This window comes from Moschus berezovskii, chromosome 8 (assembly GCF_049115385.1).
Source record: "Moschus berezovskii isolate FMDL1 chromosome 8, NW_MosBer_1.0, whole genome shotgun sequence".
Taxonomy (NCBI): Eukaryota; Metazoa; Chordata; class Mammalia; order Artiodactyla; family Moschidae; genus Moschus; species Moschus berezovskii.
Genome location: NC_142467.1, coordinates 39,005,353 through 39,027,177, shown reverse-complemented (window position 1 = coordinate 39,027,177; position 21,825 = coordinate 39,005,353). Strand labels below are relative to the sequence as shown.

Genomic DNA, 21,825 nt, shown 5'->3' with positions numbered 1-21,825 from the left:
GTGTGTGCCAGTGTGTGGGAGACAGCTCAGAGATGTGGTCCCCGAGGGAGCGGGGCCCAGATCACTCAGGCCTTGTTGGTTGCCTCAGAACTTTGTATTTCCTTTTGTATTTATTTCACTTTTGGTTATGAAACCATCAGAAGGCTCAGGGCAGAGGAAGAGCATGACTTCCTCCTCACATTTAAAAAGGGTTACTTTGCTCCATGAATGAATGGACTAATGAATGAAAAAAGTTGCTAGCTGGGGGACCAAGAAACATGCACAAGTACTGTAAGAAATCATACAGATGGGGTTTTGTCAAAACAAAACTACAACTTCCCCTATCTTTTCATAGACTGTAATTCTTACTGGGCCTGAGGTTTATTTTTTTTTTAAGTCTCTTTATATCTCACTGCAGGTGTTTATTTGGAGAAGGCAATGGCACCCCACTCCAGTACTCTTGCCTGGGAAATCCCATGGACAGAGGAGCCTGGTGGGCTGCAGTCCATGGGATCACTAAGCGTCGGACATGACTGAGCGACTTCACTTTCACTTTTCACTTTCATGCATTGGAGAAGGAAATGGCACCCCACTCCAGTGTTCTTGCCTGGAGAATCCCAGGGATGGGGGAGCCTGGTGGGCTGCCGTCTATGGGGTCACACAGAGTCGGACACGACTGAAGCGACTTGGCAGCAGGTGCCTTTCTTACCTCTCTCTTATAGGTATTCTATGTCTTTTGCCTTTTTTTCTCCTATATATAGTGCTGGTTCTTCTTCAATCTAACAAATATGAAAACACTAACCTGTGGTCTCTTTCGCTGCATGCTTGGGGCTTGAAAGTTTTCTGTCATTCTTTGTGCTGTTAACTTTGTGGTTCTTAGGTCAGAAGGTTCACCAGTTCTAGATCTGGCAGCAGGACAGGCACCTGTGGATCTCTGTTGCAATCTTACTTTTAAATACAAGAGTCTGATAAACATTTCCGTCTGTCATTATCTGAGGCCAAGGTCCCCTCCACAAGGCAGGGCTGGTCCTGACATTATACCAGATACGAATACTTTCAAAGACCCATAAGAAGCAATAAATGCTTTCTCATCTCAGTCCAGTCAGTTCTTTCTCAGGGTCCGTATTGAGTTTTCTTTTTTGCAAAGTTGTACAGGTGTTGGCCATAGGTCTTTCAAGCCCAGAGTTGGGGAGGACTTCCTACCTGGAGCAGGATGATCATGGTGAGGAACATGTAGAAGCCCCCAAGGGCAAGGGGAAGGTAGTTGCCCTTGGCGTCTGGCACGTCAAAGGGAGGGTGCTCTGTGAAGGTTCCATTCCAGAGGCTGTGACCTGAGAGGAGGCAAAGCCAAGCATGAGGCAAAATCTCCGCTTAATGCTAAATTGGTCAATTATACCAGCCCGTCCCTGACCTATTGCCAGAAATCAGTGTGCTTTGGAGGAGCACACCCTTGTTCTATATAACACTGTGTGTGTGTTCACTTAGCTCTAAGGTGGTCCCTCACATACCCTACACTTCAATCTCCCCTCCTAGCAGAGGAGACTAGCATGGTGATTATTTAGATTTTGTTTAAGTCCTATTATACAGGAGTTGGAAATAGAGAAAGGGACAAGAGTTTTATTTGTCTTCTCCCTCATGCACCCACCCATCCAACCATCCATCCCTGAATCCATCCATCCACCCACCCACCCATCCATCAACTCTGTTTACTCATTCCTCCCTGCCTCTTTCCTTCCCTCTCTTTATCCAAAATTTATCAATTCAAAATGGAGTTGGTTCTACTTCTTGTCTGAGGAGTTCCCTACCAAGTCATGGAGTCTGATGTAAAGATATAAATCTCACCTAGCATGAGCTAGATCCTGGAATGCTGTAAGAGCCCAGATCAGACTGACCCCGTGTTTCTCTAATTATAAGTGGGGACAGCAACACCCATCAAGTGCAGATTGATAAGTGCAACTGGCACTGAGCTCTCTGAATCTCAGCACCCTTATCTATCAATCAGTAGCAGTACCTCCCCCACGGGGTTATTGTGAGAACAGGATCACCCTGTGTGTATAATGCTCTTGGCTCCAAGACAGAAACTATAGGGAATAAAAGGCAAAAAGGATGCCACCCTGCCCCCAAGATACTTCTTTGCCCAAGAGGTTGGGCCAAATACCATCATACACAGCAGAATAAAGGGGACTTATGGATGTGAGGTTAAGGGCCAATTATATGGTACAGAGTAAGAATCACTGGCTTTCAGAGGAGCTAGAGATCACGAAAGAAATCAGAGCAGGCTGCATGGGGGAGGAGACCTGGAGGGATTCTGAAACCCAGGTGGGTACTGGGTGATTAGAAAGGCCTGGGGAGGACAATCCAGACAAATAAAAAAGAAATTCCATCTTCATACATTAAAGTAGTGAAGTGAAAGTTGCTCAATCGTGTCCGACTCTTTGCGACCCCATGGAGTATACAGTCTTTGGAATTCTCCAGGCCAGAATACTGGAGTGGGTAGCCGTTCTCTTGCCTGGCTCCTCTGTCCATGGGATTCTCCAGGCAAGAATACTGGAGTGGTTGCCATTTCCTCCTCCAGGGGATTTTCCCAACCCAGGGATCAAACCCAGGTCTTCCACATTATAGGTGAATTCTTTATCAGCTGAGCCACCAGGGAAGTCTGGTAAAGTAAATGTATGATAAATGACCCTGGAATGGTGCTCATTTGAGAGCCATCACCTCCTACAGGAGCTATGCTTTAGTTAGGTACCAACAGAGGCCTGTCACTCTATGAGTTGTTATTCTCAGATAAGAGAATCCTGCCCCTCCCCATTACTTTCTCAAAGTATTTCTTATTTTGGGCAATCTACCAAGCTGCTGCTCATTTGCCTGAGTCTTGTCTGTGACCCTTTAATCATTAATTTCCTTTCTCTAGAGACATAGTGACATGATCTTCAATGTCCTTTCCAGGTTTGATGGTCCCTAAAAAACCTTCTCCAAACAGAGCAAGAGTTTTGTAGCATCTCTGGGGACACGGATGGACCACAAAACCAATGGGTGGTTTTCTTGTTTGCTGGTTTCTGCTACCTTCAGGTGCTGCCCTTCCAGCTTTGAGCCCCTCTTGGAGTGCTGCGAGACACACCTGGGAAGTGCATTCATTCAAAACTCCAGGCCATGCACAAGACTAAACCCCACTGTCTTCACTGTGGTGACACATAAGAACTTTGTGGGCTGAGCAACGTTTTAGGCCTTGGACACTGTCTTTTAAAAACAGTGATGAGGACTTCCCTGGTGGTCCAGTGTCTAAGATTCTGTGCTCCCGATGCAGGGTCCTGGGTTTGATCCCTGGTCAGGGAACTAGATTCCACATGCTGCAACTAAGACCTGGCACAGTCAAATAAATAAATATAAATACATATTAAAAAGAAATAGTTTCTAAAAAATAAAGTATAACAACAGTGATGGGTGCGATTTCTGATAGAAGCAAGTGAAGAGCAAACGAGACAGCTGCTCCCTGGTGCAGAGTCAGCAGGGGGCTCTGGACTCAGCATATGAGTTCTTCAATTTGATCCTCCCTGCTTCTTGTAAGGCCTCCTTTAGGGTGCCAAGAACCAGCTTTAGTTTTAAGCCATAGCGGGGAGAGTAAGAACAAGGATCGTACTCACTGCCCTGCCTACCCTCCGAGGATCGACTGAAATAACTCTGGATCACCCCTCCCACAGTGGTCTGCGTTGCCTACAGTAGAACCTGGCCTCAGCCTGCTTCTATTCAGGGTTCCATCCTTGGCCTTGCTCTTGCCAAACAGCCAAACTCTCCTCTGCAAAAGAATGATTTTCCCTCCTGCCTCTCTGCTTTGTCTGTGCTGTCCTTGGGGTAAAGCGTCCTCTTTCTCCTTTCACAGGTGCCGGCCCTATCCTGTCCCTGCCACCTCCCTCTTCTGGTGAGAATCAGCTTCAGCAAGACTTCCTTCCTTGATGCTCCCATAACACCCACAGCAGGCTGAATAACATCCCCTAAAGTGTCTGTGTACTCGACCCGGGGCCCTGTGAATGTGCAAAAGGGACTTTGCAGACAGGATTGAGTGAAGGACCCTGAGATGGCAAAGAGAAGCCTGGATTAGCCGGGTGGGCCTGATGATGGTTTATGAGTGTCCTTATAAAGAGGAGGCACAGGGAGATATGCCCACAGACAAGGAGAAGATGTGAAGTAAGGCGCTTTGAAAATGAAGGCGTGTATGTGTGTGTGTGCTCATTCGCTTAGTTGTGTCTGACTCTTTGTGACCCCCCTGGATTGTAGCCCTTCAGGCTCCTCTGTCCGTGGGATTCTCCAGGCAAGAATACTGGAGTGGGTTGCCGTTTCCTTCTCCAGGGGATCTTTCTGACCCAGGGACGGAACTTGAGTCTCCTATGACTCCTGTTCTTTACCACCTGGAAGTCCTGAAAATCCCCCAGTGCTGCAAATGCAGAAACCCAGGTGGCTAGTAGAAACCAGAAAGACAAGGGGCCGCTTCCCCTCCAACACCCCAAGATCTCCGGAAGGAGCCGGTCCAGAAAGACAAGGGGCCGCTTCCCCCCCCACACCCCAAGATCTCCGGAAGGAGCCGGTCCTGCAGGCACCCTGGTCTTAATCCAGTGAAATTGATCTTGGACTCTGAACCCTGGATATGTAACAGAATCAGCTAGTGTTGTTTGAAACCACTCAGTTTGCATTAACCTTTTACAACAGCACTAGGAAACGAACACAGTGCCTGGTGCCGCCCTCACTGAATGTGACAGATGGTGTTATTGATTCTGTTCTCTGGCTGGACTTGTTCCTGCTGGACTCTGAGGACCTTCCTGCTCTCTGAGGACAGTCCTGTGATTGATTCATCTGTTACCCTCTCTGGTTAAGGGGGTGCCTGGGTTCAGAAAGTATTTCCTGAATAGACACATGACAGATGTTCTTCCTGCGATTTAGGGCACATACAACTTTTAGAACAATGTCACCTGCATTTTTGGCTGAATGGGCACCCTGTTAAATACAGAGCAGGCTTGCTTTTATTTATTAACTTCTTTTCATAGATAAGGAAACCGAGGCTCTGTGTTGAGGCAACTGGCACAAAAGAAACAGAAGAAGCCTGTGGGGTTGTTCTTTCCAGAACATTCCATACCTACAGCTCCAATGAGGCACATGAGGAAGAGGATGCCGATGCAGGAGAAGATGTCCCTGTTCATGCGCCGCTCGATCTTGCTGCGTTTGTACCGCGGGCCGCTGTTGTTCAGCATGGCTTTCGTCTCATGGCCTTTGTGGGAAAAGTAAGATCGTTAGTCTTTGCCCCCCGCCCCGCTCCGTTTGCCTCTGGCTCTTCCCACAGGAGAGTTACCTCTGTGCAGAGCAGACAGAGAGAATGGATGTGTGGACACAGGAAGGGACTTGGGGTGGTGGTGGGATGAAACGGGAGAAGATTGATATGTACACACTGCTGTGTGTAAACAAGATAGCTAGTGGGAAGCTGCTGCATAGCACAGGGAGCTCAGCTCAGTGATGACCTAGAGGGGTGGGTGCGGGGGGGGTGAGGGGGGAGCTCAAGAGGGAGGGGATATATTATACCATATATGTGTATACAAATGGCTGATTCACATTAGTGTACAGCAGAAATTAACACAACACTGTAAAAGCAGTTCTACTCCAGTTGGAAAAAAAAACCTAAAAAACTAAAAAAACAAGAGAGGCTTCATTCTCTAACCTGGATGTGTCCTGGCATAGGGAGGTTCTGGGAACAGCTGGTGAGACCTCACACAACTGGTCAGTGGGTTTTTATGAAACATCCCCTACCTGCCTGACACATGTGGGGTCAGGGCATAGATCAGACTCCCGTGCATTGGCTGTGTCCTACACAACTCAAGAGGTAGCCCTCACTTTGTAGCTGTCATAGATTTGTAAGCCTCTCAGGACACATTTCTAGCAAATGACAGAAGGCTGTCTTGAGGAAGAGCCGTCTTCTGATTTGCACAAAGGGGCTGTTGTGGGTCAGTGGTAGGATACCGTAAGACAGATGATACGCATGCTGGTGAAAACACACAAGCAAACAAGTAAACAAGGTCATTGCAGTTGGTGATGAGTCGCATGAAGTAAACAATAAATAAGGGCTAAAAAAATAAGAGATGCCATTAGAGAGTATGGTCATGGAAGGTTTCTCAAGGAGGCGACATTTAAGGGAGACATGAATGGAGAGAGAAAAGTTGGAAGAAAAGGGTTTTGGGCTGGGGAACAGTATATGCCAAGGCCCTGTGGCAGCACTGTATTTGAGACCAGTCATTTTCATGCTTGCTTCTTTGCTAAGGTGTTTGTTGCTTGTGTAAGAGTGTAGTGGCCAAAGGCCTCCACCCCAGCATTTACTCTGGGCAGCTCTCCTCCTATCTTGGAGTTCTGCATAAAATTTTGTTCAAAGAAAAAATAATAAAATTTAAAAACTACTGATCTTATCCAGTCGCCCCTTTTCTCCAGTTGGAGAAACCCATGACGGAAGCATAGAAGGGACTTGTTCCAAGTGAAAGGATACATGAACATCAGAGCTGCATGGAGAACCCAGGATGCTGATTCCTGCTCTATTTCTCTTTCCACTGACCCCGGGTACCCAAGTCACCCAACTAAGAGCTGACAGTCTAACTAAGCCTTATCTTTAAACAGAGCCTTTCCTTTGGGGCTGCTAAATTTTAATTACTGTGCCATACCCCTCAGAAGACAATTTAAAAGACACCAGTCACATATTTCCTGTGCAAAATGAAAGAGAACCAATACATCAGCTCTAGCTGTGAGTGTTTTAATGCTGTTTAGCTGGTGGCCTTGTGGATTTAAAGTGGCAGTGAAACCGCAGGAGTGAGCACGCTCTGGGCTTATCATGTCAGACTCCAGTCACTCCAGTTGTTCAAGGGCTGCCACAGCTGGGGTCCCTGCCTGCCCTGGGCTCATCCCATGCAAGGGGTTCTGGTACCACCCCCTTCACCCACTCCTCACTTCCTAAGACTCTTCTGTCCCTTTGGCAAAATATGGTCTCATGGGGGAGGCATCATGCTGTGGTGGATAGAATGTGGGCTCCAGTGTCTGACGGAGCTTGGCTCTCAGGCACTTGACCTTGGGTTGGAGGGAATTAATCTCAGGAGACATGTGACCTTGGTGGAATTAATCCTTTTGTATCTCAATTCCTCATTTACAAAATGAGATATTATGGTTGTGTGCTCTGGCATAAGGGAGTGAACTGATACACATAAAGTACCTATGCTAGTTTCTGGTACACAGTAGGGCCTCAATTAATGCCTGCAGTGGGAAGCATACACCTCCACGTGGAATTTCTTCTTCCTGGAAAACTTGACTTGGCTTTATTTTGCCTTTGATCCTGAGGTGTTCCTGTTGTGTTCATCTATACCACCAAGGCAGAGAGTACAGCTCCAGACCAGTCATTCTCCACAGGGGACTTTGTTCCCCAGGGGACATTTGGCAAAGTCTTCAGCAAGTTTTGGTTATCATCTTTGAGGAGGTGGCACTCATGGCATCTAGTTGGCAGAAGCCGGGGATGCTGCTAAACATCCTATAGGATGCCCCTCCCCCCACAAAGAACAATCTGGGACAAAGGCCACCAGGGTTGAGGCTGAGGACCCCTGCTCTAGATGACAACATGTACACCGTTAGCACCATGTTTGCTCACATTTTTTGAGACCCTGACATGTGCCAGGCTAGTGTTAAGCCCTTTGCACAGATCATCTCATTTGAAACTTACAGTCCTATGAGAACAGGTTATCAGTGCCTTTTGTGTGGAAAGCTGGACCAGCGTTTCAGGAACTTGCAGCCAAGGGCTGGTTTAGTGTGTGTGAAAGTCGCTCAGTCGTGTCCGACTCTTTGCGACTGCATGGACTACACAGTACACGAAATTCTCCAGGCCAGAATACTGAAGTGGGTAGCGGTTCCCTTCTCCAGGGGATTTTCCCAACCCAGAGATTGAACCCACGTCTCCTGCATTGCAGGCAGATTCTTTACCAGCTGAGCTTCTAGGGAAGCCCAGGGTTGGTTTAGCCCCAGGCAGTCTGACTCCAGTAACCATGATTGACTCCCTCTCTGTCTGCCCTCTCACAGGCCACCCCCCGTCACCCACTCAGAGCTTGTTTCTGCTCAGGCAGAGAAGAAAACTCAATGTTTATGAGGGTCTTTTGGTGGGGCAAGGATTATTGAAGGGGTCATGTTTAGTAAGTCTGCCAGGCAGCACAGAACTTCACTGTCAAAGACCGTTGAAAGCAGTGACCTGTGTTGACAAATATAACATCCCTCCCCCAAATTAGGGAAAGCCAGCTAGATTGTGGCACTATTCAAAAAAATCCCTGCTTTTCTCTCACAGGCTGCCAAAGGGAGTCACAGGGTAGACTGATGTGTTAGTGCTCTTCCACGTCTAACAGAGTTTGGATTCTATGTAGACCAAAACATACCAACTAAAAGTAAACAAAATATTACAAGGTGTCCTAGTGAGTGGACGATCCAGGGAAACTTATTCTGGAGAGTTCCAGGGAAGGTAGACACTCCAGGGAGAATGTGTTACCTCCACAGATGTTTGCAGTCGTTCAAGAAAAAACAGACATGGACTGAGCACCCATGGAGCGCCAGGTGCTAGGTACTGGAGATTCAACCGTCCCAAGACCCCCTTCAAATCTCATTATGAGAAATGCTGCTGTTACTTTTTTTCAAGGGGAAGCAAAATCAAAGTGCAAAGAAGAGATAGACCACCATATACAGAGCCACAAAATGAATGAAGCTTATGATAAAAACAACGGCAAAAACAACCACCAAGACTCATCGTTCCCTCATGTGCTACACTCAGCGCTGGGTGCTTTCTATGTCTGGGTCACTGTACTCTCACGAGTGCTTTATGAGGCAGATACAGATGTTATTCCCATTGTACAGATGAGGACACTGAGGCACACACAGTGATGTTGCTGAGTTTGGTGAGGTTACTCCTCAAGCTCAAGAAGATGCACAACCATTAGGGATGCATGATCCCCCTCCCCGTGTTATCCAGATGAGTGGCAGTGACTCGGAATCGAATTATGTCTCCTGTGGACCAAGTGAGCTGCTGTGATTCCAGCCTCAGTTTGCTTAGCTGAGAAACAGGAAATCACATGACTCTACCCCCTTAGAAGTGGTGTGAGCTCCCACAAACTAAAGATGAATTTGGAGGAGGTTTTGGAGGAAGGAGGAGAAAGGGCAGGGACATAGGAAAGTGTCCAGGGACAATAACCTGTGTAGATGACAATGCCAACAGCCACTTCAGTGTTTCTGATGGTGCAGCCTCGAAGCAGAAGACTCTCACTGCCAAAGCCGGTCCTGGTCTGATCAGGATGTTCCCTGGTGTTGATGAAAGACAGGAACGATTTGGTGGTGTCTCCACTCTTCCACTGGTTAGTGTCTCAGAATTATAAGTGGTGAGTGAACACGATCCCTCTTCTCCCTCTTCTTCAGAAGAGCAATATTAACTTGGAAACTAATTCCCATGTTTAAATGCATGACTTCGTTGGTCCTAGGACACCTAATGGGGCCTGGACAATTAGAGGAGAATTACCCATCCCTAAGGATGTGATTTTGCCTAAAAGGCAGAACTCTGATGAGTAAGATTCAAAATGGTTTTAGGGGCAAAATGTGGGGGAACTGGCTTCTGACCCTGCAAGGATAGGTGCTGTGCTCCCTGAAGCAGTGTTCACATACCCACTATCCCCACACAAGCTGAACGTCCAAGTCTGTAGAGGAAATGGACAGTCCCACCTCTCTTATCATGAGATGATGAGGAAGAGCAGCCCAGAGGCTCCCCTCTTGGCCTCTCGCCTGTGCTATTCTTCTCTTGCTCCATCCTCACAAAATAAACAGACCTCACAGCAGGAGGACCAGTGGCCTTTGTGCAACATCCTGGGAGGCAGCTTCTCAAAGGGGAGATCTGTAGAGTTCTTCCCTTCTTCTAGACTCAGGAAGCATCACAATTTCCCACTTCACTCTAGAAACTTCTGAGTCAACCCACACCAGGGTTGACTTGGTGTCTGGTCCTCATTCAGTCTTGATGTGCTCCCTCTCTGGGATTTTTAGAACTTTAAATATAACTTCCTCACAACATTGGGGAGAACAGAACAGTAATCATCTGAACCCTAATGGATTTCTCTCCTTCTAACTCTTCAATACTTCATTTCTCTAGGTCCCGTTATGTTTCCTATGTATTAAATAATGGTCATGACAACCTTAGAAGGTAGGTCATGTTTCATACCCATTTTAAAGATAGGGAAACTGAGGCAATCATAGTACATGGCAGAAAGGGGACTCAAATCCAGGAAGTCTGGCTCCAGAATGCTACAATACCACTCAGAATAATTCTTTACTGTGTTTATATACTATATTACGTACATGATTTTATTTGACTCTTCACAGCTCTAGGAAGTTAGCAGGGTGATTATCCTTGCTTATGAGAAAGTTGAAACTCAGAGAGGGTGAGAGATCTTTCCAAGGACATACTTCTAAGACATAGGGCGTCCCAGAACTTGGGAACCTCAAACACCATGAGGCCTCAAACACCAAGCCTCATGTGATTTTTACTACATTGGAGTTCTTAAAGTAGCATTAATTTACATTGAATCAGTCATTTGCATTTGCAATTCTTTTGAATTTAACAAGGAAATATCTTAGTTTATCTCTGTTAATCCTTTCTAGCACTTATTTATCTAATTTTTTAACACAGAGGAGGTTTTGGCAATAGTCTGTAGTTAGAGTAAAATAACTGTTTTGATTTCACTTTACTGTTATAAAAGTTATATATGGAAAGTAATACAGCCATAAATCTATGGCAAGCTATATATAGCAGCGATACCGGTTGCCCATAGTGCCAGTAACATAACCTTTTCTTCTGAAATAATTAAGAGAAAAATAAGTCAATTAAAGATTTGTAATATATAGTGTTTATGAATGTGATACAAATCATAAAGGTGCTGAGAATGGCTGAAGTTGAAGACCCACCTGTCCTTACGGAGGGAGCTGCTACAGATAGAATATTGAATGATTCACTGTTAGTAGCTAGTGGTTTAACGAGCACTTTTATGATGCTCTAAGGTGGTAACCTATGACAGCATCTTCCTTGTCTCCCGGTCATAATGTTCTTTTTTCCGTACAAAGGGACTGCAACCTCACAGCCCTTCTGTTTAGTGCACTGTTTACAGGGATGCTTTACTTAACTGACTCATGGCAGTATCTCTCCACCTTGATACTACTGACTATTTGGATGGGATTTTGGGCTCCAAAATCACTGCAGATGCTGATTGCAGCCAGGAAATTAAAAGACGCTTACTCCTTGGAAGGAAAGTTATGACCAACCTAGAGAGCATATTAAAAAGCAGAGACATTACTTTGCCAACCAAGGTCTGTCTAGTCAAGGCTATGGTTTTTCCTGTGATCATGTATGGATGTGACAGTTGGACTGTGAAGAAAGCTGATCGCCGAAGAATTGCTGCTTTTGAACTGTGGTGCTGGAGAAGACTCTTGAGAGTCCCTTGGACTGCAAGGAGATCCAACCAGTCCATTCTAAAGGAGATCAATCCTGGGTGTTCATTGGAAGGACTGATGCTAAAGCTGAAACTCCAATACTTTGGCCACCTCATGCAAAGAGTTGACTCACTGGAAAAGACTCTGATGCTGGGAAGGATTGGGGGTGGGAGGAGAAGGGGATGACAGAGAATGAGATGGCTGGATGGCATCACCGACTCGATGGACATGAGTTTGAGTGAACTCCGGGAGTTGGTGATGGACAGGGAGGCCTGGTGTGCTGTGATTCATGGGGTCGCAAAGAGTCGGACACGACTGAGCGACTGAACTGAACTGAACTGAACTGAGCCTTTGTGGTGGGTCTGTTCTGTGCCTCTTAGGATGCTGAGTAGCATCTCCGACCCCTACCCACCAGATGCAAGCAGTACCTCGTCCCAGTTGTGATAATCAACAACGTGTCAGATACCGTAAAGGTCCTCTGATAGAGAGGAGGGAAAGGGGTTTGAGAACCACTGCTCTGGACTGATCTTATTGCTTAAAAATTGCATTGTCAAATCTGACATTCCTAATATTCAAAGCATTAAAAACTACTCAGTTTCCAGCCAGCCTGGGTAGCCCCAAGATAGTTCCTACATTAAGGACGCCCAGAGAAACTTCTGGACACCTGGAGGCATCAGACCTGTGGTTTGCTCAGCAAGAGTGTAGCTCATCTGTGGGTGGTGGGCCTTGGAAGAGATGTGGGAGCATGGTGGAGAACTTGTCAGCATCCCATGGGTTGGCTGCTAGACTGACCAACTGGACTTTCTGGGCTCACCCAGGAGCCCTGGGCAGGTGCGGAAAGTTGCCTTTAGAGGCAGTGACCAGGAAGAGGAGGTTCTGGGGGTTGAATGGAGCTGGGAAAGTTCTGTCTGAGATGAGCCAAGGCTGAAGCTTAGAAAGGCTGGCTGCTGGCATCGAGCTGTTTGGGGGAGAAAGAATTACAAATAGAAACCCAGCGATGAAGCTGCTCTCCAAGAGGATGGAGAATGACTCAAGGCATGGAAGCCTTGGGATGAACCAAATCCACAAAACTTGTGCATGTGGGGAGGACTTCTTGCCCAGGCAGGTGGCAAGCTCTACCTCACCAGATGCCTGCTATGAGTCCTCCTCTTCTCCAGGAACTTGTGCCCTTCTCTGTCTCCATCTGCGCTCTTTAATTTTTTAAAAAGTAATTTGCACTGAAAATCTGCCATTTCTTTCTTATTGTTTTTGCTTTTCCCCTCTTATCTTGCTCCTCAAGACACCTCATATGGCCTGGGAAACAGTGGCTGGAGGGAAAGCCCTGACACCTGCCTCCTGAGAAATCTTCTGAAGTCTCATTGCAGGCTCATTGGTAGAGCAGCTGCCATAACATGTCTGCGCGGATTGTCTGCGTGCAGACAATGCGAAACACAGGGGTTAGAGTGAAAAGGATGGAAGTCCTAGCCCTGCCTTGTAGCTGCTGTATGTCTCTGAGGGAATCCTGAAAATTTTTATCATCAGATCTCCCATCTGAAAACTGGGAATCAGAATTCTCACTTCCTTGGGTTGTTTTGCAGATTAAATGAGATGATATTCTGAGAAAGTCCTCTGAAAGTCTTAAAGCCCTCAATAGGGCCTTTATTCACATCTTTTACCACTGCTCTTTTTTTGGGGGGGAGTCTTTTGCATTAAGACCAGTTGTCAAATGTGGGAGCAAAATTACAGCAAAACTCTCAGGCTGAATCAAAACTGAAATAATAACAACAGTAATTGCAACAGCAGTAACACCATGAACTATATACTCTGTTTCCATGCTTTGTATATGATCAACTCTCAGACAAGAAAATTCCTGTGATGTAATCTTTATTTTACAGAAGTGGCAATGAAGGCCCAGAGAGATTAATTAATTTACTCAAGTTCACACAACTTATAAGCGATAAAGCCTGGTTTCGAACCTATTGTCTGTCAAGCTCCAAAGTCCCCATTCTTACCTACAGTCCAATAAAGCCTCCTTCAGAAGTCTGGTCTAAATTTAATCATACTTGCCTCCCCTGAATCAGACTGTGGTCTCAATTTTGATGCTGTTTCACAGAGTTCTGAAAAAACTTAGTGAATTTAAACCTGTGAGATAATTAAATGTCACTCCATCAACAATAAAGACTGAAAAAGTTTTCTCAATTTAGTTAGGTTTCTCTAGCCCTTTCTTAAGATAAAAAGAAATAAACTTTCTTAGGACCCAGACGCTTATCTGTTTGGCCATTTTGAGACAAAACTTGTAGCTGCAGAGGCAATATTTATAAGCAACACATGGGTGGCAAATACTTACATATAACCCTTAAATTTGTTGAGGTGGTTGTTGGGCTTCTCACACACGATGGTGTTGTGGAAATGTTCTGGTTGGAACTGTACCTCCTGTGAGAGAGAGAATGCTGTGAGGTTATTAAGTCAGAGGGATCTCGTTTTAATAGGATCATTGGGAGAGCTAATCATAGTTAGAACCATTGCAAATAAGGTAATCCCCGCTTTGTCGCACCGTGATAATTGTAATGTGTTAGAAAAAACAGCTAACATCCTCATTAAGGAGGAAGAAGTAGATGCAGAGGAAAACTTGAGTGCTTGGCAAAGGGAGGGCCCTGTCCTGACTATTTATTTTCTGGCCTGGATTTCAGTCTCTAGACTCAAGTTGCCCCATAGAACTTACTGCCATGATGGACATGTTCTATGTCTGCCCTGTCTAAAGTGGAAGCCACACATCCTGTGTGGCTGTGGAAATAGGTAGTATGACTGAAGAACTGATTTTTAACTTGTATTTAATTTTAATTAATTTAAATAGCTACCTGGGGTTAGTGGCTACCAAACTGGGCAGTATAGAAATAGATGATCAAAAAGAAGAAATTATAAATCACACCACCTACAGATAGCCAATATTCTTGTGTATTTAGAATTTCCAGGGTTTAAAAAAGTATGTACATACACCTACACACATTTATGTATGGACACACACCCATATTTATGCATTTCAAAAATGAGACTTAGTGGTCATATACAGTGAACATTTGTACACATTATTACATTTTTCTACATCTCTTTAAATACCTGGATTGAAACCTATTGTATAAATGCCACCATATTTCACTACTGAACACTGACCTGGTTTCAACTGTTGGCTTTTGCAAAAATGCTGTGAAAATAATAATTAATAAAACAAAATAAGTAGCATTTACTGGACTCTTACTCTGTCAGATGCTATGATGAGAACTTTAGAAATGCTATTTTTTCTTCAAGCTTACAATTCTTCTATGAAGTAAGAACTTGATTATCGCCTCTCTAGAGATGGGAAAACTATGACTCAGAAGGGTTAAGAGGCTGCCTGTGGTCATATCAGGACTAGGATTTGAATCCAAGTCTGACTGCTGACCTTCTGTTCTTTACTTGTACAACACACTGCCCTCCACCCCCTCAAACATTCTTGTAGCCAAGCATTTAAAACACATTCTTGACTCTTCATTTTTTCTCTCTTGTTAGGTATTTCAGTTTACAATCTCTTAAAGTCCAACCTGAGGAAAATACAACTAGGGGTGAGGAGATCTTGCTTTTTAATTCTACCCTACATTGGCTAAAAGTACATTCAATCCTTGAGCCTCAGTTTTCTCATCTATAGAAGGGGCTAACACCATTGTGCCTTAGAAGACAGAATTTGTGTGGGAAAGTTTTGAAAGATGTAACAGGCCATGCCATAGAAGGAAGTAGTGCTAAAGGTGGGATTGGAACTGGTTCCCTGGGTAGAGCTTTTAGCCTGAATAGTGAATTTATCACTCCAAGCTGCAAAGTACAACTGTTCAAAGGGGTAAATTGATTAGAAGAAATGACAGCATCTTCTGGCTTGGTGTAAATATACTGTCTATTGGTTCTGTGGGGGTGCCAACATAAATAAACTCCCTGCTCACTTGAAATAAATTACCCATCCAGGAGTTTCTAAAAATACAGCCCTTTCCCCTCCAAGTATTGATTTTTTCAGGGACAAACACTTGCCGAGTTCTGAGATGATGACAAATAACACTGTGATTTGTCAGCTGCCTTCGCGGTCCTGATTAAGCCATGTGCTTCCCTCTGGATCCATACCACTCGGCTCACTGCTGGCTTTTGGAGTCCGAACTCATTTCAGATGTCTGCAGCAGCGGGTCTGAGAGCTAATGATCACACTGCAGTGAGCCTGTCGCCTGTTTAATCATCTCCAGGGATCCCCGGCTGTCTTGTCCCTTAGTGGGGCTTCCCAGTGACCTTCCTTCTGAAGTGTCCTGTGTTCTTTTATTCTTCTGGGCACTTTCTTGGGTGCTCTGTCTGTCTCCTTCTCCACATGGAAAGGTGATTTTGCCCTCCCTAGCTCCCTGTCCCCTGGGCTCCTTCCATTCTTCCCTAGATGGGCTATGGAGAAGGACACACGGGCCCCACTATCGCGAGACAGTCCCTCAGGATTGCTGCCTTCCCTGGCTTTGCTGTAACTCACTCCAGGCAGCTGCTAGGAGAACCCAAGGACAGCAGTGGTGGGGCACTGTCAAGCCCTGCAAATCTGCCAGGGGCCTTTATTTACTTTTTTGAGCATGTAAAATTTATTTATTTATTGGAGTATAATTGCTTTATGATGTTGTGTTAGTTTCTGCTGTACAACAAAGTGAATCAGCTACATGTATACATAATCCCCTCCCTCATGGACATCCCTCCCTCCCGGACATCCCTCCCTCCCCCCATCACCCCATCCCACCCTTCTAGGTCATCACAGAGCACTGAGTTGAGTTCCCTGAGCTACTCGGCAGCTCCCTACTAGAGTTGCTGATCCACTTCTGGCTCACTTAGCTTTTCTTACCTTGGGGATAAAGCCCACTAACCACTTTTACTTGCTGACCCAGCCTATTACTGAAGGCAACACCCTTGAGGAAAGTAATAGCCATCAGGGTACAGGAAAAGGTAAACCCCTTCCATAGAGGACAGCATCGTGTGTGGTTCTTCAGGTCAGACCCAATGATGTGGGGCATTTACTATGTTCCAGGCATCTGTCATTAAGTTTTCACTGTAACCTTAGGAGGTGTGGACAGAAGTGCAAATGCAGATCAATAAAGCAACTGTCTTATGGTTGGTAAGTAACAGAGCCAGCATTGCAAGCCACAATATTGGAATCTAAAGCCAGTCATCATTATCACCATAGTCATTGTTATCATTGTCATCATCATCATCAATACATTTATTCTACTTTCTCTTTCTATGATTATTATTACAGCACTTATTGGAAGCTTATTAAGTGTCAAGAACAGCTAAATATTCCACACATGCTCTTCTCTTGAAGTCACACAATAAACTGATCAGATCAGCACTATTATTACCCTATTTTGTAATACAGAGGAAGGAACTGAAGCTTAGGGAGAGTCAGTGAATTTTCCCAATGGCACACAGCAGAGCAGAAGACAGGTTTCAACCTCAGAATTTCTGATGCCATACAGCTCACCCTCTTAAACCACAGTGCTATTTTGATGCACAAAGGAAAGATAATCATTTAAGAACTCCTTTCAGTCCTGTTTCCTTTTCTCTGTTCCTTTTCCACTTCCTATGATCAAAGTACCTGATATGATAAATGAGGTCAACATGTAGTTGACCCTTGAACAACATGGGCTTGAACTGTGCAGATCCACTTATACAGGCTTTTTAATAAACACTATGGTACTACCTGATCAGTGGTCAGTTGAATTGGTAGATGTGGAACTGTGACTACAGAGGACTGACTGTAAATTATAAATAGATTTTCCACTGTGTGGATGGTTAGCATCCCTGACCTCTGTGTTATTCAGGGGTCAACTATATGTGGAATCTAAATTTTCATAAAAAGCTATTGCTAGAGTCAGGGAGGGGTGGGTGGGTGAAATGGGTGAAGGAAGTCAAAAGTTAGAAGCGCCCAGTTAAAAGATAAATAAGTCAAGAAATATAATGTAAACATGGAAACTATATTAGTATTTACTACAGTGCATATTTGAAAGTTGTTAAGAGAGTAGATCTTAAAAGTTCTGATCAAAAGAAAAAAAAAGTAACTATGTATGGTGATCAGTATTTATTTAGACTTGTGATCATTCCACAATATATACAGATAAAAAGTCATTATGCTATACATCTAGAACTAACATAAGGTTATATGTCACTTATATCTTAGTAAGAAATATAAGCAACTCCAATGTCTAGAAATCATCATTACCACCATCACTACCACCCTTCTTAACTTGGGTCAAATAAGAAGAGTCAAAAGCTAAAATACATAATATTGTCATGCTGACCTTTGATTTACTGCTATTAACATTTTTGTATTACTCTGTTTCTAAAAGATTTATTTTTATGTTTCATGAAAGGCTTTGCACTCTCATTGCTTTTCTAGTATTTACACAGATACCTGGTTGGTTGGCAGGTCAAGGTGTTTCTAAGACCAGGGTAGCTCAACCTTGTCACTCTTGACATTTTGGGCCAGATGATTCCTCGTTTAGGAGCATCCCTGGCCTTTACCAACTTGATGCCAATAGCACCCTCCCTTTCTCCCCTTCAGTTGTGACAGCCAAAAATGTTTACAAACATTTCCAAATGTCCCTTGGGGAGTGGGGAAAGAACTAAGAATTGTTCTCAAAGAAATTCCAAGTTAACATGAGATGAAGTTGCAAGGATTGAGAATATTCTCTATCCTATCCATCTATTAAGAAAGGACATGATCTGAATTTTTCTATTTTCTTTCTCATCTATTGGAAAAGATATTAGGCTTATGTCTGGAGGTCATAATGACTTGTAATAAGAGAAATCTGTGTATATCACTCTATACTATAGAAACTACTATATAAGCATGGTGGGGGCCTAGGTCATAATGACTTGTAATAAGAGAAATCTGTATATATCATTCTATACTATAAAAGCTACTGTATAACCATGGTTGGGTCACTTGCAATATGTGTACTATCCTATGGTTAAAGATAAAAGGATATTGATTAGGAAAAAAAAAGAATTTATTTTTTATATATTGTAGAAAATTTATGGGATTTCCCTGGTAGTTCAGCTAGTAAAGAATCTGCCTGCAATTCAGGAGACCCCGGTTCATTCCTGGGTGGGGAAGATCCCCTAGAAAAGGGATAGGCTCCCCATTCCAGTTTTCATGGGCTTCCCTCATGGCTCAAATGGTAAAGAATCTGCCTGCAATGTGGGAGGCCTGGGTTTGATCCCTCAGTTTGGAAGAACCCCTAAAGGAGGGCATGGCAATCCACTCCAGCATTCTTGCCTAGAAAATCCCCATGGACAAAGAAGCCTGGTGGGCTACAGTCCATGGGGTTGCAAAGAGTCGGACACAATGGAGCAACTATGCACACATGCACACACACAGAAAATATATGAAAATTACAACTAATAAACAATGTAGTGTGTTATCTCTTCCAAGTATATTTGCAATTTAAAGTAGGGTACTTTCAAAGAGTAGAGGTTAAGACACAAAATTGCCTTGAAATAGAACATTGTTTGAGAATTATTAATTTTATACATATATTTTTAACATTTGAGATTTTTAAATTTGCCACCTCCTCTATGAAACCTATCCACATCCCCACAGTTTCACCTCAGTCAATAAGAACTGTTCTTTTAACACGTTTCCACATAAACTCTCATGCCTCCATTTAACACTGGTGTATCTAGGTCTCTGCTTTCTTGAGCAAACTGTCAGCATCCTCTAGAGTACCTCCCATGACACCTTGTGTTAACAGGCATACTCTAAAGATTTGGAGCTTCAGCTTCAGCAATGAATATTCAGGGTTGAAGGAAATTTGTGAATATTCACTGGAAGGGCTGATGCTGAAGCTCCAATACTTTGGCCATCTGATGTGAAGAGCTGACTCACTGGAAAAAACCCTGTTGCTGGGAAAGACTGAAGGCAAAAAGAGAAGGGGATGGCAGAGGATGAGATGATTAGATAGCATCACTGACTCAATGGACATGAATCTAAGCAAACTCCAGGAGACAGTGAAGGACTGGGAAGCTTGGTGAGCTGTAGTCCATTGGGTCACAAAGAGTTGGAAATGACTTAGCAACTGAATAACAACAACATAAAGATTTGTAAAGGTAAGGTTAGCTGGAGAGATGAATATTAGGACATTAAATACTGAAAGGTGATGGAGGAGGCGATAACCTCTGTAAAGACCTGTAAAGGCTCCAGGTACAAATGTTAACTTTGAGTCATGGGAATAAGATTGCTCTTGTAAGGAAATGTGGCTCAACTAAGAAAAGAAAATCTAATTCTTTGACTTAACTAATAAAAAAGAAAAAGGAGTCAAGGTTCTAGATCCCAACATGGGCGAAACTAGTCTCCCATCCATCCACATATTCAAGCATTTATTGAATATTCATAATGTATGAGCCATGGAAGAAGTGAGAGAGAATCAGAGAGAAGGAAGAGGTTATTGACACAACTCAAATATTACAGCCATAAAACAGCTCAAAGTTCCCAGGTTAGTCTGGTGTGTCAATCGTGGTATCTATGAAAGCAAAGGAAAGTGAGCCAAGAGTTAGAGTGTAATGACTCTGGGATTAAGGTACTCTCATTGACCTATGCCCTATATACAATAAGCCTCCTGGGGCCACAGGGAAAGTCAAGGTGAAGCAAAGAGGTTGAGATATATTCCTATATCTAGAAGAGGCTATTCTCCTTGAATTAGCCTCAACTTTTACTTTCTTAGGCTTATTTTTTCAGTATTCATGTTGATCAATAAATGTGATTATATAAATGTATGAATGATCTTTTGAAATTTGTTTACTGTTCACTCACTGTCTGTTCTGTTCTCCTTTTTTTTTTAACAATCCTTTGACTTCCTTTTGGAAAATTACCTTTTCTCCCTGGCTCATAATCTTCACGGGACTATAAATCAAGATGCCCTGCCCACTAGCCTATCTCACTGTGGGACTTTGACTTGAGTAGAATAACTCAAGGAAGGAAAAACAAAGGACACTATTAAGTAATTGCTGTTACCAATATTCTCCTGCTCTCCTAGTTCTTGTTTTTATGCCTGGGTCTTCATATGAACCTGAAACTCCAATACTTTGGCCACCTCATGCGAAGAGCTGACTCATTTGAAAAGACCCTGATGCTGGGAAGGATCGAGGGCAGGAGGAGAAGGGGACGACAGAGGATGAGATGGTTGGATGGCATCACTGACTCAATGGACATGGGTTTGAGTGAACTCCAGGAGTTAGTGATGGACAGGGAGGCCTGGCGTGCTGTGGTTCACGGGGTCACAAAGAGTTGGACACAACTGAGCAACTGAACTGAACTTCATATTTCCTTAGATTCTATGAATCACACCGTGTACTTCACTCCTTCTATTTCACCTCCCAGCTCATTTTTGTAATAATCCTGTTTTGCTTAAGTGAGCCAGAGTCATTTCTGTTCCTTGAAAACTAAGAATTCTAGTCAACACAGCAGTCTGCTCAATCTATTGGGTTTCTCTGGGCCTTTAAGAAATAACGACGTTTATTTACTTGGTAAAATCACACTTCACTAAATGCTGCCCCTCATTTGCTTAATCTTATTTGATCTTTCCAACTCTCCTGTAAAGTGTTCCGGACAGGTTAGTCTCATTTTATAGGAGCGAAAACTGACTGTTGGTAGTGCTAAGTAGTTTGCTCAAGGTCACATAGCTCATGAACATCCAGTTTTGTCTCCTTCTAAAGTGTGTGCTTGTTTTTTGCTGGATGTAAGCATTCAGTGCTGTCTTCTTACACAACAAACCCTCTGGGCCTTTTTCATGCTTTCTTTGCATGTTTTCCATATTTACAATTCTCTTAAACCTTCACTGCCAAGCTCAAGGGTTTTACCTCTTAAGGACATATCCATGTACCACAGATCACAGCAATTTCTCCTTTCTTTGATTCTAGACAATTTGCAATATCCATATCCCCACTTAGAACTTGAAGTATTTTATACTTTTAATTGTCAAATACCAAGTTATTTCTATAACCCGATTGGTAGATGAAGCATAGCAACTTGTCTAGAAATCCCCATGTGTACCAAAATGCTGTTTGTGGACAGAATAAAAATAACCCTCACACATACATGGTTTTTAATTTTCTTTAGGAATTCCTGAGGTCAATAAATACAAATTTATTTTTAAAGGTCACCAAATTCATAGTAGATTTTCATTTTAATTTATTTTCTTAACTAATAGATGCTGAAAAGACAACTATTTTCAGACAAAAGGAATTGGGGCGTAAGGATTATAAAAAAATTTTTTTTAATAAAAATTTTTGATTGTCACTGAGGGTCTTTTATGT

General features: G+C 43.6%; 1 protein-coding gene across 2 annotated transcripts in view; it reads right to left on the bottom strand.

The window, feature by feature from the left end:
• Window positions 1-21,825, bottom strand: part of ATP10B (ATPase phospholipid transporting 10B (putative)) — a 375,135-nt gene that overhangs the window by 76,651 nt on the left and 276,659 nt on the right. For both annotated transcript variants that reach the window (XM_055429292.2, XM_055429294.2), the window contains 4 exons: window positions 13,820-13,905; window positions 9,218-9,324; window positions 5,105-5,236; window positions 1,183-1,310 (listed from right to left, as the gene is read on the bottom strand). In XM_055429292.2, the coding sequence (XP_055285267.2) occupies window positions 1,183-1,310; window positions 5,105-5,236; window positions 9,218-9,324; window positions 13,820-13,905 (453 nt within the window). The remainder of the gene's footprint in view (window positions 1-1,182; window positions 1,311-5,104; window positions 5,237-9,217; window positions 9,325-13,819; window positions 13,906-21,825) is intronic.